The sequence below is a fragment of the Dysidea avara genome, chromosome 11, assembly GCF_963678975.1.
Source record: "Dysidea avara chromosome 11, odDysAvar1.4, whole genome shotgun sequence".
Lineage (NCBI taxonomy): Eukaryota > Metazoa > Porifera > Demospongiae > Dictyoceratida > Dysideidae > Dysidea > Dysidea avara.
In genome coordinates, this window is record NC_089282.1 from 762,400 (window position 1) to 785,802 (window position 23,403).

At 36.3% G+C, this 23,403-nt stretch overlaps 1 protein-coding gene across 8 annotated transcripts in view; it reads right to left on the minus strand.

Annotated features, from left to right (window-relative positions):
* LOC136237872 (adhesion G-protein coupled receptor V1-like) overlaps nucleotides 1-23,403 on the minus strand; it is a 206,773-nt gene that overhangs the window by 23,146 nt on the left and 160,224 nt on the right. For 6 of the 8 annotated variants that reach the window (XM_066028111.1, XM_066028112.1, XM_066028113.1 and 3 more), the window contains 5 exons: nucleotides 10,214-10,420; nucleotides 6,070-6,222; nucleotides 5,793-5,999; nucleotides 1,842-1,979; nucleotides 1,583-1,789 (listed from right to left, as the gene is read on the minus strand). In XM_066028111.1, the coding sequence (XP_065884183.1) occupies nucleotides 1,583-1,789; nucleotides 1,842-1,979; nucleotides 5,793-5,999; nucleotides 6,070-6,222; nucleotides 10,214-10,420 (912 nt within the window). The remainder of the gene's footprint in view (nucleotides 1-1,582; nucleotides 1,790-1,841; nucleotides 1,980-5,792; nucleotides 6,000-6,069; nucleotides 6,223-10,213; nucleotides 10,421-23,403) is intronic. The other 2 variants (XM_066028114.1, XM_066028117.1) reach the window with 2 other exon arrangements.

The following is a 23,403-nucleotide window of genomic DNA, read 5'->3' on the forward strand; positions in this document are numbered from 1 at the left end:
CCAAACAAATGGTTGACGCTATTATACACTGAATGTAGTCTCGTGTAGTTAGACCACTCCCTCCACACTATAGACAACAGTGTGGCCATGCCAGATTTGTCAACTTTGCCCAGTTGTAGCTTTGTATTGGTTACCAATGGGATAGCAAGTTAACTGTGCCAATTAGACAAGCCCACCTGCATCAAATGTAGAAGTAGCTACAACCAGTTGCCCAAATACATGCCAAAAAAGAAAAAAACCCCGAGTCCATTGCCAGTCCAGTGCACTAGTCCGATCCAGTAATTGTATACAACTGTTCGGCATTACTTCAGCCTGACAAGTTCCTTTTGCCATACTGCAGTACGTTCAATGCATGCTTCATGGATTTACCTGTATCCTCCTTTGCATCCCATTATATTTGCTGACAGTGCAAGGTGTCAATTTGCAGTAGTGCCACATGATGGCTCCCCTATGTTTGTAATGAGAATTGTCTGAGTTTTTCATTGTGACTGGATTGATTTCAAGGGTCCTTCTTGTATTATTCTTCATTTGTAAAGCTGTGTAATGGGCTGAACATAGCTGAAAATGAAGCATAATGGCCACTTCACTATTTCAGAAATCGATAGCTGGGGTGTGCTCAGATGAAAACAATATGCCTGATGCCATTCTTTCTTCTAAGGTGTTATGCGCTGGTTCACCAGTCATAATAGCAGTTAACAAACAAGTAACAGGTTTTAAGCCTTCTCACAGGTCCCTAGTGGGATAGCATTTAAACGCACAAGGAATTCTAAATTTGATTAGGGATCAAAGAGTAGTGAAACAAGGAAGGTTGTCTACACCTAAAGATTTACTAGTGGATATTTAATCCCTAATTCAGTCATGAAATTAATGCCCACTAGTAAATCTTCAGGTGTAGGCGACCTACCTAGAGACATGCGTCTGCATAATTTTGGGAATAATAGGAATTTGACAGAATTGGGGAATATATCAATTGGATGAGTTCTAGGAATAATTGGTGCAAAATTATAGTTTTGAATACGCCACTGAAACAATGCAAGCATAAAACATAAAAACAGTTGAACAGATCAAGATACTTTAATAGAGCAGTCAATTTCAAACCCATAATTCTAATGTAGCAGTCACTCATATAAACCAGCCACAAATTTTAGATAGATAGGGAATAATTTTGTGAATAATAGGTGAATAATTGCCAGAAAGAATACCCAGAAGATTTTGGAGCATAATAGACTTAAGCCTACCTACCTTGCTTCACTACCTTTTATATCTTTGATCTCTAATTGAACTTAACATCCTTTATTTTTACTTGTGCTTGACATGGAATCCTCAAGTAAAGTTTAACCAAAGAATTATAGAGTATCAGTGAGTAGTTCATAAAAGGGACAAGAATAGTAGCTAGTAGTAATTTACAAAGAGTGTAGAATTTGGTGGCATAGCTTATACTAAAAGATGCATTTGCAAGATACTGTGTTTACACAACAATTTGAAGAAAATTGTTAATGAATTGCAAAATATTTTAATAGCAGTTAATGTTACTTTAGAAATCTTATTTCAAGTATTATGAAACTTCATATACATCACATACCATCATCATCTCTTATAGTCACTGTAGCAGTATCAGGATTACCACGAGTAACACCATCAGGTAGTGTATTAGGAATAATAGTGAGATTAAAGTCCTCATTGCCTTCAAATATAGTATCATTATTTATTGGAACATCAAATGGAACACTGGTCTGTCCAGCAGGAATTGTGACATTGTATATTCCAGAATCATAATCAACACCTCCATCTGTAACATTATTACTACTATTAACATTTTGTGATGATGTTACTTCACTCACTAGTAGCAGTATTCTCAGTATCTCTAACTTGTACAGTAATATCAGTTGATGATGGGTTACTGAGAACTAGTACAGGTTGTGCTGGTCCATCATCTTCATCAACATTGTATGTTGTTTGGCTAAAATTTACTGTAATAACTACAAGGAAAATAGAAATTTAACATGTATGGTATATTTGTTTGAATTGCTACTAACTCAATAACATTGTATTAGTGCTATCTAGATCAGTAAAATCCTTACATGTTTGTACACTTTCAACTATGTTTATCATATAGTATGATAGTACTGTATATTGGGGATCATGAAAGTTTTGGCTCTTCTGGCCAACCTTCATGGTGCCTTGGCAGTATTGGGTAGGTCAAGCCCAAAACTGCCTTCAGTATAACCTGAAATGCTCCCAATATAGGTTGATACAATTTATTAAAAGAAATTATTTAGAGACCTCACTGACTGATGCTTTCAGATGAGAGTAACTCTAAGACGGTTAAGGATACAGGCTCGATTTTTTGCCACTCTTTGACATTGCTTCAGCCCGACAGGTGTCTTTTGGCATACCACAGTACATTTAATGCATGTTTCATGGACTTACCTGTGTCCTCCTTTGTGTCCCATTTGTCTTTGCTGACAGTGCAAAGTGTCAATTTATGGTAGTGCCACGTGATGGCTCCCCTATGTTTGTAATGAGAATTGTTTGAGATTTCTGTTGTGACTAGATTGATTGCAGAGGTCTCTCTCATAGTATTCTTCATTTGTAATGTTGTGTAGCATGCTCAACATAGCTGATAACAAAGCATAATGGACACTTCACTATTTCAGTAATTGATAGCTGGGGTGCACTCGGACGAAAAAAATATGCCTAGTACCATTCTTCTTCAAATGTGGTAGGGGGTGTCATTATTCAGTGGACTGGACTACTGGATTGACATATTTTTGGCTTTGCACATTCTGTGGATGAATTTACATATTGCTAGTAAGCACCCTTATATGGCACCTGCAACGCCCCTGCACTGAAGCAGAAGTCTGGCAGTGAGACTAGCATGTTTACGAAGTATTGAATTTAAAGAAAACCAATTATTAGTACTAGTAATAGCATGGGTAGCAGTGAAATTTGGGATAAATATCACGAGTGTTGTATTGGAAATGGGGATAAATTTCACGAGGCGAAGCCGAGTGAAATTTACCATTTCCAATATAACACTCATGGTATTTATCCCAAATTTCACTGCTACCCATGCTATTCCCAGTTAATACCACACTTGCTGCATATGCGCATGCCGTGCATTAGCGTTGCTATGTACGCAATTTGTCACTATGTACTAAACATGTGTCAACACTAATTGTTAACATAAATTCTAGCCAATGAAATTGCAATTACAACTTTTTCACTGCTACCAGTGAAATACGGGATAAATTTCACTGCTACTATTGAGACTTTTGTATGGGCAGTGAAACAGGTATGGTATTAATTAATGAATTGTAAAATACTTTTATAACATCAAAATTATCTGCAAACACTGGATAATTCCTTTGGTCATTTACAGCACTTTTAACTCTCATATTGTGAGCAGCAACCACGTGTAGTAAACTTCAAATAATAGATCAGGCCTTTATTCGAGAGCAGGCATTAACTTTCTTATGTACTGGATACCCCAACTTACAATCAAGGCTAGCATTTAGTAGGTACTGAAGTTAATGTTGTGTTACTTCTAAAAGCCACAATAATAATTAGTAATCGTCTGTTCACTATTTTAGTTATGCAATTGATTATGTACTAAAGAGGTTATCACAATTAAAAAAAATTAAAACATAAAGAGGTATCTTTAAAGTGTTTAAGCTCTTTACTATGCAGATTTTATAGCTATTTCTTGTGGGTACCTTCCATTTGACAGTGTTTCATTGTGCTCTACCTAGGGTGGGACCCAGGGTGGGGGAGGTATGTTTCTACCTCCTATGTTCAGAAGCTAAAGTACAGCAACCATTGTGTAATTCTTTTTCTCATTATAGCCAACTTACTTTGCTTGATTTAGTACAATTTGTGCTAAAGGTTATGCAAGAATGGAATACTACTTGAATCAGTACTGGGAGTACAAGAGATTGAGATACTCTAATAGAGCAGTCAGCTAACTACTCTAATATAACATTCAGCACTTGAACCAAATATCTACTGCATTTCCTTACATAAAAGCCACATTTGAATAAACGCCTGTCTTGATTATAAGGAGTTTCCAGCATAATTGGAAAATAAACACCTGGTCTTAAATGGAGGCCCAGACTATTAATTAGCTGTTTTAATTATTTTCCTTGCCATTGTTGTTTCTCTAACTTGTTAATATTAAGTTTAGAGCCATCTGATGGACAAAGGTGCTACGAGTGATCATGTGAGTAGTGCATGTGAGTCCAAATGGATGCAGATGTGCATCATACAAATGTTTTTCAATCCTTCACTACACTTGTTTATGTAGTCAACACACTGTATAAAGGTTGTCTATGCTCACTATTACAACAAAACAAAAAATTGGAATTTTTAACTAGAGTAGGGACCATAGCACATCGATAAAAAGTACTGAAGTGGGGATATAACACTTCTTATTGTTTACTGTGATCTAATATCATGCATTACTCCAGCTTGTTTCAGTACTTTTTATTGATGTGCTATGGTCCCTATTGAAAAGCACCTCTGCAATCAAAGTAGCCATAAAAATTACAAACAATTTCTGTTACGAAGGGAAGCTATCATGTACTACCACAAAATTGACACTTTTGCTGTCAGCAAAGATGAATTGGACACAAATGAGGAGGACACTGGTAAGTCCATGAAGAATGCATTGTACGTATTGCGGTATGCCAAAAGACATGTGTCCAGCTGAAGCGGCATCGAACAGTGAAATAATCAAGCCCGTAGCTTTAACCATTATCGAGTTATGCTTGTCTGAAGGAATCAGTCAGTCAGTTACTCAGTCAGCCAGTAGAAAATTACTTTTAAAATAAATTTCATAGCAACTTATTGAAAACTTTTTGGGTTGATCTAGAGGCTTGTATAGGCTTAATTTTACCTAACCAATACTGCTTCATCATCATCAGGGAAAATTGAGGCTGGTTTTTGGGTGATGTTTTTCATGGGCCACACCCACACCTTTGTGGTCCCTACTATACAGTACTATATGATAATGGTGTGTTCTACCACAACTTGAATTCAATTAAACGCTGACTGTCACTCAGACCTATCCAAAATGAATGCCTGGTCTCAAATAAAGGCCTATTCGTTACAGTCTAGGTAAAAAATGCTGGGAAGGAAATAGCCAGGGTTCCATACAAGGAAATATAGTATATACATAGTCAAGTGTATAGGTCTATTTCAAAGACGGTACAGTATCTTAATGACAGACATTGCCATATAAGTACACTGACCTATCAAGTACTGTACCATTAAAAATGCTCTCAGATTCAATCTCAAATTATGCAAATCTCAATTTTTTTATGCAGGGGTAGGCTACCAGACTCTTGGTATAATTAAATGACAGCTACCCCATATGACTTTATGACACTACTTTGCAGTAAGTACTGTTCTTTTCCCCTATTTCAATCAAAGTGCTTCTTCCATGTGCATGGGGCCAAAAACAAAAGTTTTACTCACAATAGGAAAAACAGCCTCCTCCATCCCTAATTCTATCATTTCTGAGATGGTATACACAACAGAGAAGTACTCCATAAAGCTTGTAGCTCACATGTTAGATTTTTTCTCACTTTGATACTAAATGTGCTGCCTCAATTACCAACTTCTTTGGCCACATGACACACTGATTAGTGTCTTAGGTAAGCAAACATAGCATGGAAACTTACTCACTACTTATAAGCTCTGGTATTGTACAATCTACATTATGTTAAACAAAAATCTATGTGAATATGGCACAAAGCACTACACGTATATAGTGCTTGACCACCATCACTTACAATCATCATCAACTATAAGCATTGTAGCACTACCAACAGCACCAACACTACAGTCAGCAGGTAGTGAGGATGGGTCAATAGTAATGGTAAAGGTCTCATTGCCTTCAAATATATTATCATCATTTATTGGAACATTAAATGAAGCACTGGTCTCTCCAGCAAGAAATGTGACAGTGTATGGTCCAGAAGTATAATCAACACCTCCTCCTGTAACATATTAGTAATACCATTATTATTCCATCACTAAACTTGTTACAATAGTTCATCTAATACTCACCAGTTGCTGATCCAGCAGTGGTAAGCACTTGTATGGTAATATCAGTTGATGATGGGCTATTGAGAACTAGTACAGGTTGTGCTGGTCCATCATCTTCATCAACACTGTACGTTGCAGGTAACAGATCAAATGATGAGAAGCTGATAACACAAGCTAAAGAATTAACAACTCATAATAAACTGTGAATCTGGTTTACAAGTACTGTAACTAGTTAAATACTAAATTTCCACCAGTCAGCACCAGTACGGCATGCAATATGCAGTTATTAGCATATGTCCACAACTCCACATTTAGGAAATAAAAAGGTTAGTTTCATGCATGTCTCAGAGTTTTGTTAGCTTTAAGGTCATACTGGCTTGAAAGGCTATTGTGAATGTGTGAAAATGTGGCAAGAAGGCTCTGCAAAGTTTACCAGCTTGCAAAAATGCATAATAGAACAATTTTACTCTGTTAACTGTCAATTGTGTATTAGCAGTCACCAGTGGACAGTGACTGACTAACTAACTCATACCTTCTTACAATTGAAATATACAATGGCTAATGTTATGGTTTCTTTCCACTCCTAATTCTTTTACAAATGCATAAAATATAACAAGGTATTCTAATAATACTGCCAGTATAATAGGTACTCCAAGGCTGAATTATGTATTATATACTCAAATCTAGCAGTCCCACAAATAATTTAACAAGGGAACATACACATAATACACATGGAAATGATGACATTACTTTTAACAATTTCACAAGGTGTCTCTTCCTATTATATAGATGTCTCAAGTGACAATAGTACTACTGCCAGTGTGGTAGCATTGTGACTAACTATTATTACTATAGCATATTTAATTTAGGGTTCCACCGATACAGAAAAATATCTACTGATCCAATACTGATCCAATACTGATCCAATACTGATCCAATACTGATCCAATACTGATATGTACATAGCAGTAAATTTTCACCAATACAGATACTGATACTGATAATTACCATACAATTTACACACCTCTCAAGTTAGCTATGTGTGACTGCTCTATTAGAATTTTTATTGTGCAGTGACTGTTCTATTAGAGTATTTCGGTCTTTTTCATGCAAGCATGGTAAGTAGCAGTTATTTAATGTTATTTCCAGCCTGTTATTTCCAGCCTGTTATACCTTACGTTAGCATAGCATTTATGATGATGGCGAGTGGCTATTAATCGGTATCGGAATACCTAAATAACCAATACCAATCAATGCTGAAAGCCCAATATCGGCTCCGATATGGTACTGATCCGATTATTGGTGGAACACTAATTTAATTTAAAACAAGGTAGTGCAATTGATTAAAGCAGTGAAGCAGTGATGGTATTACAGCATAGCTCTGTGAGCTAGATTGGCATGCTACAACAATTATTTATTAGTTTATTTAATGCTAAAGTCGAGAGTTTTTCCCACCAAGCTATGCTGTAATACCATGTTTATCTCATTCCAGGTCCAGTCATGGATTTTTTTTCCTTTCCACCTTTTCAAACACATTTTCTGTAACAAGTTGGACTAGGTATCCTACAGACCTTCAGCACTTGTGCTGTAAAGCCTTAATAAATAAAAATATATTGCATTACTTTATAAACTAGGTGCGTGCTGTGAGCAAGCATCTGATTTCCTGAAATTGTTTTACAAAAAACGTGTGTGTGTTTGTATGTATGTTTGTTGTACGTATATTTGTTTGTCTTTCCATACTCACATAAGCAAAATTATTTATACTAAATTTATACTAAAAGCAGCCTGTATGTGAGAAATGAAACCAGTATAAACCTTCCCAGTAGCAGTTTATTTGTGCCAGCTTGAAATGACATTATGAATGCCTGGGCTGAGCAGCTACCAGAAGTAACAAATTCCTTCAAGGAAAAGGTGCATGTCCTGAACTTACGTGAATGAAAATGAAGAGTAGCCTTGAGGCTTTCTCTACATTTTGCACGATAAAACATGGTAGACACACCACTGTGTGTGATTTGCTGTTCAAAATGGTTTGTTTGCAGTGTTGGGAGTAACACATTATGTAATATTATTACCTTTGTGGTAACAAAGGTAATATAACGAAATACGCTATAAAAACAGGTAATATAACGCAAGTTACTTAACTTACAAATGTAACGCGTTACCTAAGTAATATAGTTACTGTAACGAGTCTAATATTATGTTATAGTTATATCCCGGTACGAGGGTGATATCATTGTTATTACACGAGTCCGAGGCGGAGCCGAGGATGAGTGTAATAACAATGATATCATCCGAGTATACGGGATATAACTGTTTTATATCCCAGTGCGCGGGAGTGCGCAGAAGTTTATGGATAGTAAATTAAGTTCCGGTTTGAGTTCCTGTCACTGTGCTCAAAATTTCGTCCGAATTGTGTGGAGATTCTACTTCGTAGCTACAAGAGAGACCTTACATACTGCCTACAAACTGTAGCGAAGGGCGGTGTTATGAAACAGCGGTTCCAGGTACGATTCACCTTCGTCAGAAATTGGTATGGTGGTGTCGCGTGGTGTGCAAGAGAAAAATAAAGACCAACAAGTGGCTACCATAGTCCAAGATAGAACGATGAAGCTAGAGGAAGTTAGTTCTTCACCATAGTGGCCGTTGGGAGTGATTGCTGGAGCGAAAATCGTCACGGACTATTCTTGACATTTGTTAAACTATCACGGTATTGGTAACTTGTAGTGTTATTGTGTAAAGGATTAACAGTTTTCTTGTAAGATTTAGGTAGTTTTAAGTGCTGTATTGGTGTGTTTTGTATCAATATTTCCTTATTTGGCTCTTTGTTCCATTGGTAAATAATGCCATTCGTGGTTATTATGATGTCACGAAAGAGACTGAGTGGCTCCGCAACAGGGTGATAAGTTAGTTATCACTGGGTGATAACTAATATATCGTACAGTAGCAGCGCCGCTCTGTCTAGCTGTATGGTAGTTATAACCCAGCACGGCGCTTTGATACTCCCACGCACTGGGGTTTAAGTAATATTATTACTCCAAGTAACGAAGTTACTAATCTCGTTAGTTATCCTCTGAGTAACGCCTAGCCACAACGAAGTAACGAGGCCTACTGAATGAAGCTTATTCACCAACTTCTTACTTATAACCAAGATTTGCACATTGTCCAACAATGCAATCGTGTCACGTGATAAGGTGGTAGTTTCACATGTAACAGCTTAAGGCTGTAGACACAAAGTAATATAATATGTAATATTATTATAGTTACTTTATTTTATGGGTAATATGTAACTGTAACTAAATAGTTCAGTTGCAAGTAATATGTAATATGTAACTAGTTACTTTTACAAAGTAACTAGCCCAACACTGTTTGATTTAAATTACAAAATAATTTATGAATTACTAAATGCACTAAATATTAAAATATTTACAAATCTAATTATCTAACTGAAAATAATATACACGGTTGATTAATCTATTTGGAATACTATTAACTGCATGGGTGCCTGGTTATTAAAAGTTGCACAACATTAACTTGTTATTGCTTGGATTCCTTTAAATTAATAACTTTAGTTTTTCTATTAGAGCATAGTTATAAACTTGTGACTGTTCTATTAGGGTGACTACTGTATTGGAGTATCTTGAGTCCGCCACTTGCCTACCAAGAGACATGGTCATTATTCCTTATTTTGCCATGCTACTAATTTAAATACAGCTAGACCAGTATGGGGATAAGATCATCTTGTTCAAGTAAATAGATTGTTAAGAGATGTGATCTTTGAGCTTGATTGTTACTAGTCAACCAAGATTGTGGTCTCGTAAAGTTACAGATATCTACTGGGTGTCCACTACCTTTTACAGTAGTGTAAGCACTTAAATAAAATAATTTTGTGGCATCTGCTCAAGGAAAGTGCTGACAGAAAATTAACACATCAGTTCCAGTATGGTTTGGTTTTGTTGCATGAAGAAGACAATGATGACCAGCCTGATTGATGATTTGCTTATAAATAAGTTAGATTGTTTTGACATATCACCTGCTCACTATATTCAGGAAGTGGCCTGAGGAGCAACTGGCAGTCCATGGACTGGAGTGAATCCTCAGTGTATGTGCATCAATAAAACTTTCCAAACAAAAGAAAAAATGAGTATAATTATAATATATCACTTACCCTCATCATCCACTATAGTCACTGTAGCACTAGCAGGATTACCACGAGTAACACCATCAGGTAGTGTATTACGAATAATAGTGAGATCAAAGTCTTCATTGCCTTCCAATATATCATCATCATTTATTGGAACATCAAATGGAACACTGGTCTGTCCAGCAGGAATTACAACATTGTATATTCCAGAATCATAATCAACACCTCCTCCTGTAACATTATTACTACTATTAACATTTTGTGATGATGTTACTTCACTCACTAGTAGCAGTATTCTGAGTATCTCTAACTTGTACAGTAATATCAGTTGATGATGGGTTACTGAGAACTAGTACAGGTTGTGCTGGTCCATCATCTTCATCAACACTGTATGTTGTTCGGCTAAATGTTACTGTAATAGCTATGGGAAGAATAAAACAAAGAAACTGTGCACTGCATATTATTTTAATTTACTAGCCACAAAATTTCATGTCATACTATATAATGTGCTCTCTAATCTTTACAACCACATTCAAGATATGGATTGTTTGTTTATACAACCATCAGGTATATAAATACATACATTTTACTAGGGTTGTAGAAACGATACACTTCAAGGACTTAATGTGGTAGATATATACAGTTCCAACCACTATTAATATTGGGATGCACACTAAGTAGATTGTCCCTGACTTAGATAGGCTGAGCAATAACCAGTAATTTTCTCAAATTCCATTTTATTGATCTATAGTAACAAAGGAGTGTCCCTCCCCTGTTTTCATTGCCTATGTTCCGAGGTCATAAGAATGGAAAGTATTACATCTCACCCAATTTGCAACATTGAGAATATGTGACTGGCTGAGTGATAACTGGCTATTTCACATAATTCTATAAACGGTTTTGAAATAAACTGGGCAAAAATACGTGTGCTATATAAATAAATTTATACATGTTTTAATCGCTTCAGTGTGCACTGAAACAAAGCTCAAATCAATAAAATCTATATACTATTGGATTTTCCTGTTCATAGAGAGTAACAAAATCTTTGTTCGTATTTGTACAGCAAAAGACACATGAGTTACGAGCGTTTATTCACAATGTAGAAATTTAGTTTACCATCGTTTCATCATTGGAACAGCCTTCTTCTTTGTACACATGGAGGAGTACAGGGGAAGTACTGTACCTTGATGGATTTGCCAGTTCATGGTGAACAGAGTGAGTGAAGTCCCATCTTCATACCTAGTTTCAGTTATGAGTTATGATCGATTGAATAAGCGCCTGTAATATATTTGCCATATCATTACTATACAAACTGAATTTATCACTGTTCCAACTGACTAGCACTATAACTTCAAGACTATTCATCATAAAAGGCTGAAATTTGGTTGTCAGGGTCCTTTCTTGGTTACTGCTAGTAACAAAAGGTTAAGGTACACTAATAAAGTTAACTACTCTAATTGAATGTTCATATTTATATCTCATAAACATTGTCGTGTATTTCAGTGGATCACAACAACATGTTTATAGAAAGAATAATATGGATGCAATATCCATGCATGTGTAGTTCTGCGCTAGCTCTCCTTTTCCAAATGGAAATTTTACTGTGGAATGTTTACCAATATCATTTGGTTATAACGTGCATACAAAAAGGATATGACCAAAATATACGTATGCATGATCCTGAGAGCATGCAGACCTTGAGGGAGGGTGCATACACTTTAGTGATATCCTGAGTATAATCATGTTATACAGTAACTGGTATATTCTAGATGAAACAATCAGAGATAGTAATTTATAGTGAAGCAGTACCTGTTAGTGATTTAAATCAGTAGAAATCATTGATGGAGTAGGCTCAGGATTAGACATTTAAGAGAATCGCACCAGGATTTATCAGTAAGCTGAGTTTAACTTCACGTGGCCAGACTGCTTTTCTTGACATGGCACTTATTTCTCGATATGGTGCTTATCAATTAGAATTATTCTAATTGATAAGCACTGTGTCGAGAAAAGTGGTCTGGCCAAGTGAAACTAGAAGTTTGTAGGATACACATAAATTTTCATGTGATAAAATTTCACAGTAGCGTGAAAACTGTGAAAATTACATACCGCAAAATTTCTGGATATACGGCATTTCCTAACCTCTCCAAAGTTTATAATAATGTGGCTTTTATATGAGGAAAAAACACAGTACATATATGTTGTTAATCACTGCAAATCACTTACGATCATCATCCACTATGGTAACTGTAGCATTACCAGGATCACCACGAGTAACACCAGCTGGTAGTGAGGATGTGTCAATAGTGAGATCAAAGTCCTCATTGCCTTCAAATATGTTATCATTATTTATTGGAACATCAAATGGAACCCTGGTTACTCCAGCAGGAAATGTAACAGTGTATGGTCCAGAAGAATAATCAACACCTCCTCCTGTAACATGTTAGTAATACCATTATTATTCCATCACTAAACTTGTTACAATAGTTCACTCTAATACTCACCAGTAGCTGATCCATCAGTGGTAAATACTTGTACAGTAATATCAGTTGTTGATGGGTTACTGAGAACCAGTACAGGTTGTGCTGGTCCAGCATTTTCAATAACACGGTATGTTGGATTTTCAAACATTACAGTTGGAGCTGTATAAACACATGATAATTGTATCACAATGAATCATCGTATGATATATAGTAATGCATGTATGTATCATTTCATCTGTTTAGCCAACAAAATTACTATATACTTAGTATGTATGAATGTAATGTAATGGTTTAATGAATAGGCAACGGAAGGGTGGTAGAGTTGGGGGCACCCAAAATATGGTAGTATTGGTGTGTACGTACACCCAGCATGCTTGGTCTCTAGGCAGTCTAGGGGCATGCCCCACAGGAAAAATTGAAATTTAAGTGTCAGGAGATTGAATTTTAGTGGTTTTAGCAGCAATTAAATACATACTTGACTGTTGCACAAGGGTGATTGCTCTGTTGGGGTGACTGCTCTATTAGAGTATCTTGATCTTTTCTAGAAATTTTGCAGTTCACTATTGCACATCACACCTATAGAATTGGGGGTGCCCAAACCTCCATGATCTTTAATATACAGTACTACTGTACTGTATGATAATTAACAAACACAAAAATTGAAGTAGAGATTCATGACAAGCAAGGAATAAATGTGAGAACAATTGTCTTTAGCTTGTGATCACTAACAAAAAGGAGAAAGCTACATTATTCTATCATGTCTTGTTTTGCTGCTAGACCACTTCAAATTGAACTCTGTTTCCTGTCCTAGTCATCACATACAACTGGATTTATTGTCTACATAATTTATTATTAGCACACAAAATTCAATACAGTACACATCTTCCTAACAAAATATCTACATATACAAGATCAACAAAAGGACTAATTTGTGTGTCATGTCTCTCTGTAAAACAGAAGTAGATGTAAAACAGAAGTAGATGTAAAACAGAAGTAGATGTAAAACAGAAGTAGAAACAATGACATGAGTGAAGGCTATTTTAACCTTTCCACATGCCCTAATAGTAGAAAACATGATCTAAAAGTTATCAAAACAGTTTGGATTGATTTACACGTGGGATAGTAACAGCCTGTTTATACTACAGATCGCTCTGGATGAGTGCAATCCAGATCGATTGTTGAACAGCATTAATTTTATATTATGAAAAGCTGGGCCCACTCCAATCAGCACAAAAATTTAAACCCACAATTATAAATTTTTATCGAAGTGGAGATTGTTGATGGAGTTGAGAGATTTCTGCCCTCTATCATCACACAGTAGGCATAGATAAAGTTTTAAAGCGTTGACAACAACCTCTCAATTCTGTTGAGTTTACTGACTTCACTCGCATATGTACCTGTTTGTTTTTAAGTTCTTATGCTGTTCTTGAGGTTGCCTTCCATACTGTCACCTAAATACTTCGCTGTTACTTCATTTAATCATTACAGTTGTCATTGTAGGTGTAGTTCTCCATATCTTTAACCCATTTATTAAAGCTAAGCAGGGTCACAACTATTTACACTCCTAGCAGGTCCATATTAGAGCGTTCGACACGGTTCAGTTCAGTAGGGTATGCGTTTACACTAACTTGGAAATTGTTCTGATTTGAGGTAATTTGAACTATATTGCTAGTGTAAACAGGCTATCTGACCTCACTCCAATGACTGATTTACAATTTTAAGACATAATCTCCATGGTGTTGCTCCTGTTAAAGGACAATTTGCTTTTACATCCTTACAAATATGAAGGTATTTTCAAAATATATTTATGTACTGTAGACAATTAGCCTTACTTGGTGTCATGTATGTATCAGCACTATGGCATGAAAGAGATATATGTAGCTATTATAAACAGACATTTAGTGTTATAACTTATAGTTTGGTACACTGTGCAATACAACCATATTCAAGGTCTCACTTCCAGGTATATGGAACAACCATATTTAATAATGGTGTACAGTTGTTACCCCAGACCACTAACCATGACAGAAAATGCATTTTCTGTTTGTTGAGCTTTTGACATATTTTTGTAACTCATTCAAATAATGTACAGCCATACTTACCATCATTATCAATAATTTCATAGGTAAGCTGAGGAGTGTGGTCACAACCAGTAATGACACCAGCAGCACCAGCTTCTGCTGTTGTTATAATTTCTACAAAAAATCTCTCATTTCCCTCAGACACATTGTCATCATTAATGATAATGTGTAGCATTTGTGTTGTCTCTCCAGCAGAGAATGTCACTTGATGATTCTGAGGAGAGGTGTTGGCATAGTCCTCACCAGCTATTGTGTAGTCATGTATGCAATTATTTTCACTTGTCATATCTTACCTGTGGCATTAATATCTGTTGTTCTAACAGTGATGGTAGCATCTTGATCAACAGGTATACTAAGTACTAGGACTATGTTGGTTGTACCGACACTTTCTGGTTCTCGTAAAACACCATTTGCACTGATCCCACTTTGGTCAAATGAGATAACAGCTGTAAATGTTAACAAATGTTATAACAATACATTATGATGTTAACTGTACCAAAACAGTGTGTGTGTGTAGCCTTGAGTAGTGTGTGTGGTGCAGTGTATTTCTACATGACAAGCATAATTACAAACACAACCACATCACTGGGAAAATATTTTTGTGGTAATATAAACAAAACTGTATCATGTTACAACTACAAGTTGGTTTGGTCACTATAGTGTAAACAGAATGTGCACCACCTGTGCTGTGGTTATGAGCACAACAACTCTACAGAACAAAAGACATGTCTTTTGTTCTGCTCACAATAACACTTTGAACATCTGTTGTGACATCACTTGACCACAGTTACATCACAGTGATGTAGTGAAGCCAGAAAATTAAGTAACAAATGATAAGTAAACCACAAACATTAACAATGGTACTTACCAAGAGCAACTGGAGCAAGGCGTTGTCCAGCAGTATATCCCCATGACATCTGTAGACTAAAGCCATATGCTGTTACCCCAAAACTTGCATTAGGATTTTGATGACTCATCACTTGAACTCCTTCATCAAGGAACAATTGTGCTACATAGCCCCAGGTGGTGTTGTCAGCATTTCTGATTGGTGTGAAATCTGTGGCACTTGGTATTGCATTGTTAATTGTCAATTGGGTAACATCAAAATATACAGCTGGTATTGCTATATTGGTGTAGTTGACATAGGCTGTTCGGCCTCCACGAAGAGTTCCTTCAAGAGTTTCATTAAATGGAGCAGTAGCTACAGCAAAGCTGTTACGATACTGTTCACAAGGTGGTACATACAACATGAAAGGGTCTGAAGTTTCAACACCATCCACTTCCCAACTTCTACTAAACTGAAAAACACCAATTGGACGACTAGACTGTATCAAACTGTAATCAATAATAAGAATCTCCCTGAATTCACCAGAATTCAGTGTAAAGCTAGGATCAGCAGTGAATGCACCAGTGTTAATGTCAGTTCTTGTGATATTCACCGTAGTTGAGCTGTGGGCAGCAATCACCTTTATTATGTCACCACCTATTCTTGTTCTCAATGGAACTGTGACTACTTCATTTCCCCATGTGTCTATCGGGGGAATCTGCTCAATAAGATGGTCACAGGGGTTGCCAGTTAGTGGAATGTTGCCACATTCATGTCCACTGAATACAGATATTGGTTTGTTTGCTATAATACGAGTGCCTGTTAGATCTCCATTGCGAAGCTGGAGATACAAGGCCTCATATCGCCCAATTGTGAGAGTGTTGAAGGAATCTGGCACTCCAAAGAAGAACCCTGCTACTATTGCAGGTGGATAATCATAGTCAATACCTACAATCGTTGATGTAGGAATAACAGTTACATCAGTATCATCTTCAGTGCCAATAACTAATGCCACACTATCGGTACCAGCAGTAGATCCAGTTCCATGTACGGATGCAACAACATACTCGTAAGGCCTTCCTGGTGGCAGTTCAAAAACTGGCAAAGCTTGGTAAGCATCATTAGAGCCTAGCTCTTCATGTTGACCAAACACTACTATTGTTCTGTTACCCTCTGCTTGAATACAAATTCCTTTAAACCGTTCATCTGGATCCTCTGGTACAGATTCAAACACGATGAATCTAAGAGGTATGTCGACATATGTGATCTGCTCACGAATAGCAAATCCATTAAATAATAATCCTGCTATGGTGTAGACAGTGAAGTTGACACGTGTGGACTCTTCTGTAGTGACCGAAAGAACTGGAGGGATAATTTCTCCCTCACCACGACTTCCAAATTGATTTCGATAAAATCCTAAACAAAACTGATTCCCAGCATTGGTTTGTCCTGCAGCAATAGATTATTTTTATTACAATACTTTGTTCATGAATATTAGTATATAGTTTTCAGGATGACATGTCAATCATAATTCAATAAAACTGAAATATGCACAAAAAGAAGTTAGAAGTACTTTTATTCACTTCTCAAAACCCACACTTACCATTGGTAGCTACAACTGTTTGAGAAAGAATAGCTATGCAATTTTTATGGCGGTACAGGGACAACTTTTTATTGATATTATATGGATTATTTTTAGAGTTGTGGATTTTAGAGGGTATAAATTCTCTTGTTTGTACTGTTCTTCATGTTGTAAAGACTTGATAGTCAACTCTGTTTCCTGACGTAGCTGATCAGTACTTAGCTCTCCACCAGGGAGACAGTAAGGGGGTCCCTTCCCCCTGAGGTCTTTAAACAGTGATAAACAAACAAACAAACAAAACAAATCTACGTAACTTCATTATAGCAAGTTGAGACTAGTTGCTTTACCATAAAACTTACCAACTGGGTTGCCTGAACTGCAGGGCTTTTATTTCAAACAGGGGGAAAACTGCCACCGACTGCCAAACTGTCAAACTGTTAGCTAGCTTGAAATATTAGCAACCTGAATCAAAACTTTGATCATTGAAACTATGTACTTACCTCGATTTCACCTATAAATGAGCCTAGATCTCTTTACTTCAAAACTCATGTTATCGCAAAGGTTAGGCAACATTTAGTTTCTCGTCCCCTTCCATGTCGCCATTTTCCTCACCGCCACAGTGATTTTTTTTTACTGTTATAGCTAATTTCTAATCGATAAGTGCCATGGGAGAAAAAGCAGCGAGACTACTATAGAGCAGATTAAGCAAACTGCCTCAAAAACAGCATTTTGAACTATTTAGCTAATAAAAAATAAAATTATAAATATAAATATAAATCCGCCTGCATTTTATTTGAGTAACGAAGGATGAGAATAGCTATTTAGTTTATGGCGTCTGATCCGATCGAGCTTTTGATTAGCAGTTTCAAGCATGTGCGTGGGCTATACATGATAGCAAGATAGACCGGCAAACTTTGCTACAAGTTTACCTAGCTACATCGTGGCATTCGTTTGTGGCTGGGAAATTCGATCAAGTAATCGATCAAGAAGCCTTTTGTGGTAAATCAAGCGATCAAGAAGTTGGTTTTAAAAGGCGATGGAAGACGCGCTAGGCTTCCGCCCTGTAGCTAGTAGTAACTATTACAATAGAACTATTGCTTTCAGAATTCACCATCACTAGATCTTATCAATGTAATGACATTATGTGTCCTATCCTCAACTATTAGCTAACCATCGCCGTTTCTTTTTTTGTTAAGACTCCCTTCCTATGGAACACAACTCCCCTTCACGTCCTTCACCTGTCAAATACAATTGCATTCCAGACTGCACTTCGTGGTTTTCTTTTTGTGTAAACTCTATATTTTAAACTGTTCTGTTTTTGTCTGTTGTTGTAATTGTTAATGTGTTATGTACGTGTATTTGTATGTTTGTGTGGGGAGCACTTCAAGGGGGGTGACACACAGGCACTCACCGTAGGTAGATCTGCTACCGTGGTCAAAGTCTTGACCGGCCGAAATTTCGCTTTGACCAGTGACTAAGAACCTTTTTTCGATCTTTGACCGGTGACTTAGCGACGGTATTTCAGTACTTTTCGATTGTGGGTTGGAAAATTTTACCCTTGACCGTTGACTTGGCACGATTTTGGTAGCCTTGACCTTTGACTTAGACTTTGACCGCGGTCGCAGATCTACCTACAGTGAGTGCCTGTGTGTCACCCCCTTGCACTTTTGCAGGCAATGCCTTCTGTGTACCTACGTGTCTTTGACAAAAATTGATAATCCAATCTAATCTGATCGCGGTCACTGCAAGTAGCTAACTAATAAGCAGGCCTATCCAATTAGCTAGCTCTCGAATTAGCTACCATAATCATAATCTAGCTACCTGATAGCTAGTTTACTGAATAGCTAAACAAATGCACGAAGTAATACAGAGACTATGATGATGCCATACCGCACGATCCAGGAATTGGTGGTTGCAGGATTGCAATTCCTACCGCAACAAGACTGCTCACAAGTATCCAAAACGTAGTACTCCGCACCATCATTATTGAGCCACTTGTGTGTCAAATCAGAGGTCTTTTGTTCTTTTTATAGCATGCGATGTCATACCATCTGTTTGCGGTTACGCGCTTCGACTCTTTGTTCGTTGTTTGAGTTTTCAAAAGAATGTGGCATACAGCTATATGTGCGTGGCGCTAAAAAAAGCTCGTGGATTTATAGTTATGCATGGTCCCCTGCCCCAGCAATATAGTACTCATATTCATAGTAGCATTGCATGGCCATTTAGCTAGCTAGTAATAACACTGGAAATTAAATGCACAGCTTGCGAAGCCACGCCCTTATCATGTAGCTAACTTAATTTCATGTATTTGTGCTGTAGCTAAATTGCGTTGTGCATAATTATATATCTAGTGTAACAGAACAATAGCGGGATAATAGCAGCTATAATTTATTTCAGGGGCGGATCCAGGAGCTGGCAAGGGGAGGGGCACAAACAAGCTAGTAGTTGGGGAGAACCAGATAGTCAATCTTGTTTTAAAAACAGTTGCTGCATTTTGAAGCAGCAACTAATCATTTCTAAGTAGTGTCTCACTGTTGATTTTTGCCATTATGGCCTTTGCAGAGATGGGTTGTGAAGTCTTAAAAGCTGTTTAAAAGACCCAGAATGTCTTAAACAACAGCAACACGACAATTATTTTTAGAGGCGCTTAGTACGCACGAAGGTGTTGGGTGACAACTTCATTTCGCTTTAATTTCAGGTGAATTTGTAATAAATGGTACATATTTTCTATGGGGTGCCGTTTGCCGTACCAAAATTGTGCAAAAATGCCTTATTTATAAACTATATCCATACTTTATAAATCATGGACATATACTTTATAAATCATATGCATGATTTATAAACCATATACCTGATTTATAAATCATTGACGTACTTTATAAACTATAACATTGATTTATATAAATTATATATGTGATTTGTAAACTATAGCTAACACATATTTGTGAAGTATAACACCATATATCAATGCACTACTTTATAAATCATGTGTATATAGTTCAGTTATAAATCATGCACATGATTTATAAATCAATAACATACTTTATGAACCATACATGCATAATTTATAAATCATCATTATGATTTATAAATTGCACACGTCAGATTAATAAATCATAAGTATATTTTACAAATCATCATCACGAGTGACTTAGTTTAGTTATTGTTGTAATTTATAAATCATTGTTGTACTTTATAAATTTAACACATACTTTACAAATCACATGTACAATTTACTTTTGTAAACTAGCACTATGATATATAAATCAGTAGTGTAATTTAGTAGCCATACATTATTGTTTAGTATCGATAGTTAGAATTCATATCAATATTACTTAGATGTGCTTCAAATGGAAAGCATTTGTGGCATGTGGTTCAACACAGGATTCAGCAAACTTAGTACATGTACAAGCTTTGGCAGCTATTATGAACACTTGCACTAATGAGAGCAACCCGGCAAAGTGGAGTATCACCATTACCAATGCCTTCCACCAATTACGATTCCACTGTTATCACTGGCTGTCCTGAGCCCAAATCCTGCACCGTGTAAGAGTAGCCAGCAAGAGTGGCATAATTGGTGGAACTAATGATTACTGGCAAGGGGGTTACCCACAACGATGACAGGGGCATCGGTTATGGTGATACTCCACTTTGCTGGGTTGCTCTCATTAGTGCAAGTGTTCACAATAGCTGCCAAAGTTTGTACTAAGTTTGCTGAATCCTGTGTTGAATCACATGCCACAAATGCTTTCCATTTGATGCACATCTAAGTAATATTGATATGAATTCTAACTATCGATACTAAACAACAATGGCACTATTGATTTATATATCATAGTGCTAGTTTACAAAAGTAAATTGTACATGTGATTTGTAAAGTATGTAATTTATAAAGTACGACAATGATTTATAAATTACAACAATAACTAAACTAAGTCACTCGTGATGATGATTTGTATAGTATACTTATGATTTATTAATTTGACGTGTGCAATTTATAAATCATGAGGATTTATAAATTATGCATGTATGGTTCATCAAGTATGTTATTGATTTATAAATCATGTGTATGATTTATAAACTATACACATGATTTATAAAGTAGTGCATTGATAAATTAATTAATATTATAATTTATAAACCAGTGTTTATGCTTTACAAATAAGTGTTATAGTTTACAAATCACATATATAATTTATATAAATCAATGTTATAGTTTATAAAGTACGTCAATGATTTATAAATCAGGTATATGGTTTATAAATCATGCATATGATTTATGCAGTATAATATGTCATGCATATGACATATTAATCATGCATATGATTTATAAAGTATAATATGTCCATGCATATGATTTATAAAGTATAATATGTCCATGCATATGATTAATCATGCATATGATTTATAAAGTATAATATGTCCATGATTTATAAAGTAATGCATTGATTTATAAAGTATATGGTTATAGTTTATAAATAAGGCATTTTTGCACAATTTCGGTACAAACGGCACCCCATAATATTCATGAGGTTTATAAACTGATCTTGGCCTGACATAAAATTTTGTATTTTAATCAGAAGTATGGCTGCATGGCTCCTCCAGAAGAAGGGGAAGGGTGGGGGGATTTACCCCAAATACCCCATTCTGGATCCGCCATTGTATTTAGCTTAATACTTTGCAGGACTGTACTGCTACAGATCAATATACAAATTTAAACTTAGTAAAGAGCTTAAATATTAAATGGCAGTCCTGAAGGTCTTGTGTCTTGTACTGGTAGCCATAAATACTTCTAGCTAACCAGAATCAAAATCACTAAGGCAGTATCATTCTTCCTATTCCAACTTGCCAGTGATTCCATCTGCCTTGATATGGCTTCAACCATAATCCATAGACTTAAACAAAGGTGCTACATTAAAATAATAGAATATAAGTCTGCTTATCGAGATACTCTAATAGAGCAGTCAATTATCCTAATAAAATAGTCAAGCGTAGCATTATTATTATTATTATAAGCAATGATTTCAGTAGTTGCTGATTTTCTATCCTTCAGCACCATTTTTAATGTGGCTAGAAATTCTTTGGAGAGTAAAATCAAGTTTAGCACTGTAGTAGGGTACCCATATAAGTTAAATATCTTCCTACACCCCTGAGAAAGTTTACAAAGCCATGGCAATTTGCATTATAGTATGTATATGTTGAGCTAGAACCTCAAAAGCATTTAATAATGCATAGCAGGGGCGGATCCAGGGGGGGGGGGGGGGGGGGGCTTTGGGGGCTGAAACCCCCCCCCCCTTCACTTTTAGGCTTTACTTGATCAATATGCTGAGTAATACAATGAAATTTTGTCTTAGCATAATTATATGATCACTAATAATACAAATACTCCTAAATCCACCCTATAAACATTTTTCCAAGGTATTATCAGTGGATTTATGTTAAAGGTTATGCAACAAGGACCAGGATCAGCATGGAAGTTGTACAAGATCGAGGTATTCTAATAGAGCAGTCACCTAACTACTCTAATAGAACATTCAGTGGATGGTTCTATTATGGAATTTTTCCAAATCTACCTGTACCTATACATACAATGAAGTGCTTTGGTCTGTTTAAAAGGCTTGATTCATCTACTTGTGTAGTTGTTATGGATGGCAATACTTAATTCAGGTACACAATTTCCATTGAAAATGCTCAGATTCAATCTCGTATCATTCAAATTTCAAAATTTTCCAGTTTCAACATTATTATTCTAACATGCACCCATTGTTGTGTAATTGTGTGCATCATGTGCTTGGTTGTCTGAACCTAGCTACACAAACCTTTCCATTAACAAATGCTGCAGAGAGCCATACCTATTATCTGAAGGCAGTATACAGTATATAAAATATCTACAGGCAGAAATATGCATTTTATGTGGAAATGTCTCCAAATTACAGTATTTTAGCATCTATTTTTCAAAATTTTCCTGAGGGGGGGGGGGGGGGGGGCATGCCCCAGACCCCCCCAGTTCCAGCATGCTTTGCACACCTCCACCCAAGAGGTTAGTACCTTCAGTTAGCCCCCCTTTTTATAAATCCTAGATCCGCCCCTGCATAGATACAATTACACATGATCTTGAAATTTGGCTCATTTGTAGCGGGCACTGCTTGACCCACTATAAAATTTCAAAATCTTTTCGTTCAAATTCCTGACACAATATTTATGTTCGATCTAATGCACCATACATTTCCTATGGGAAGCCATGA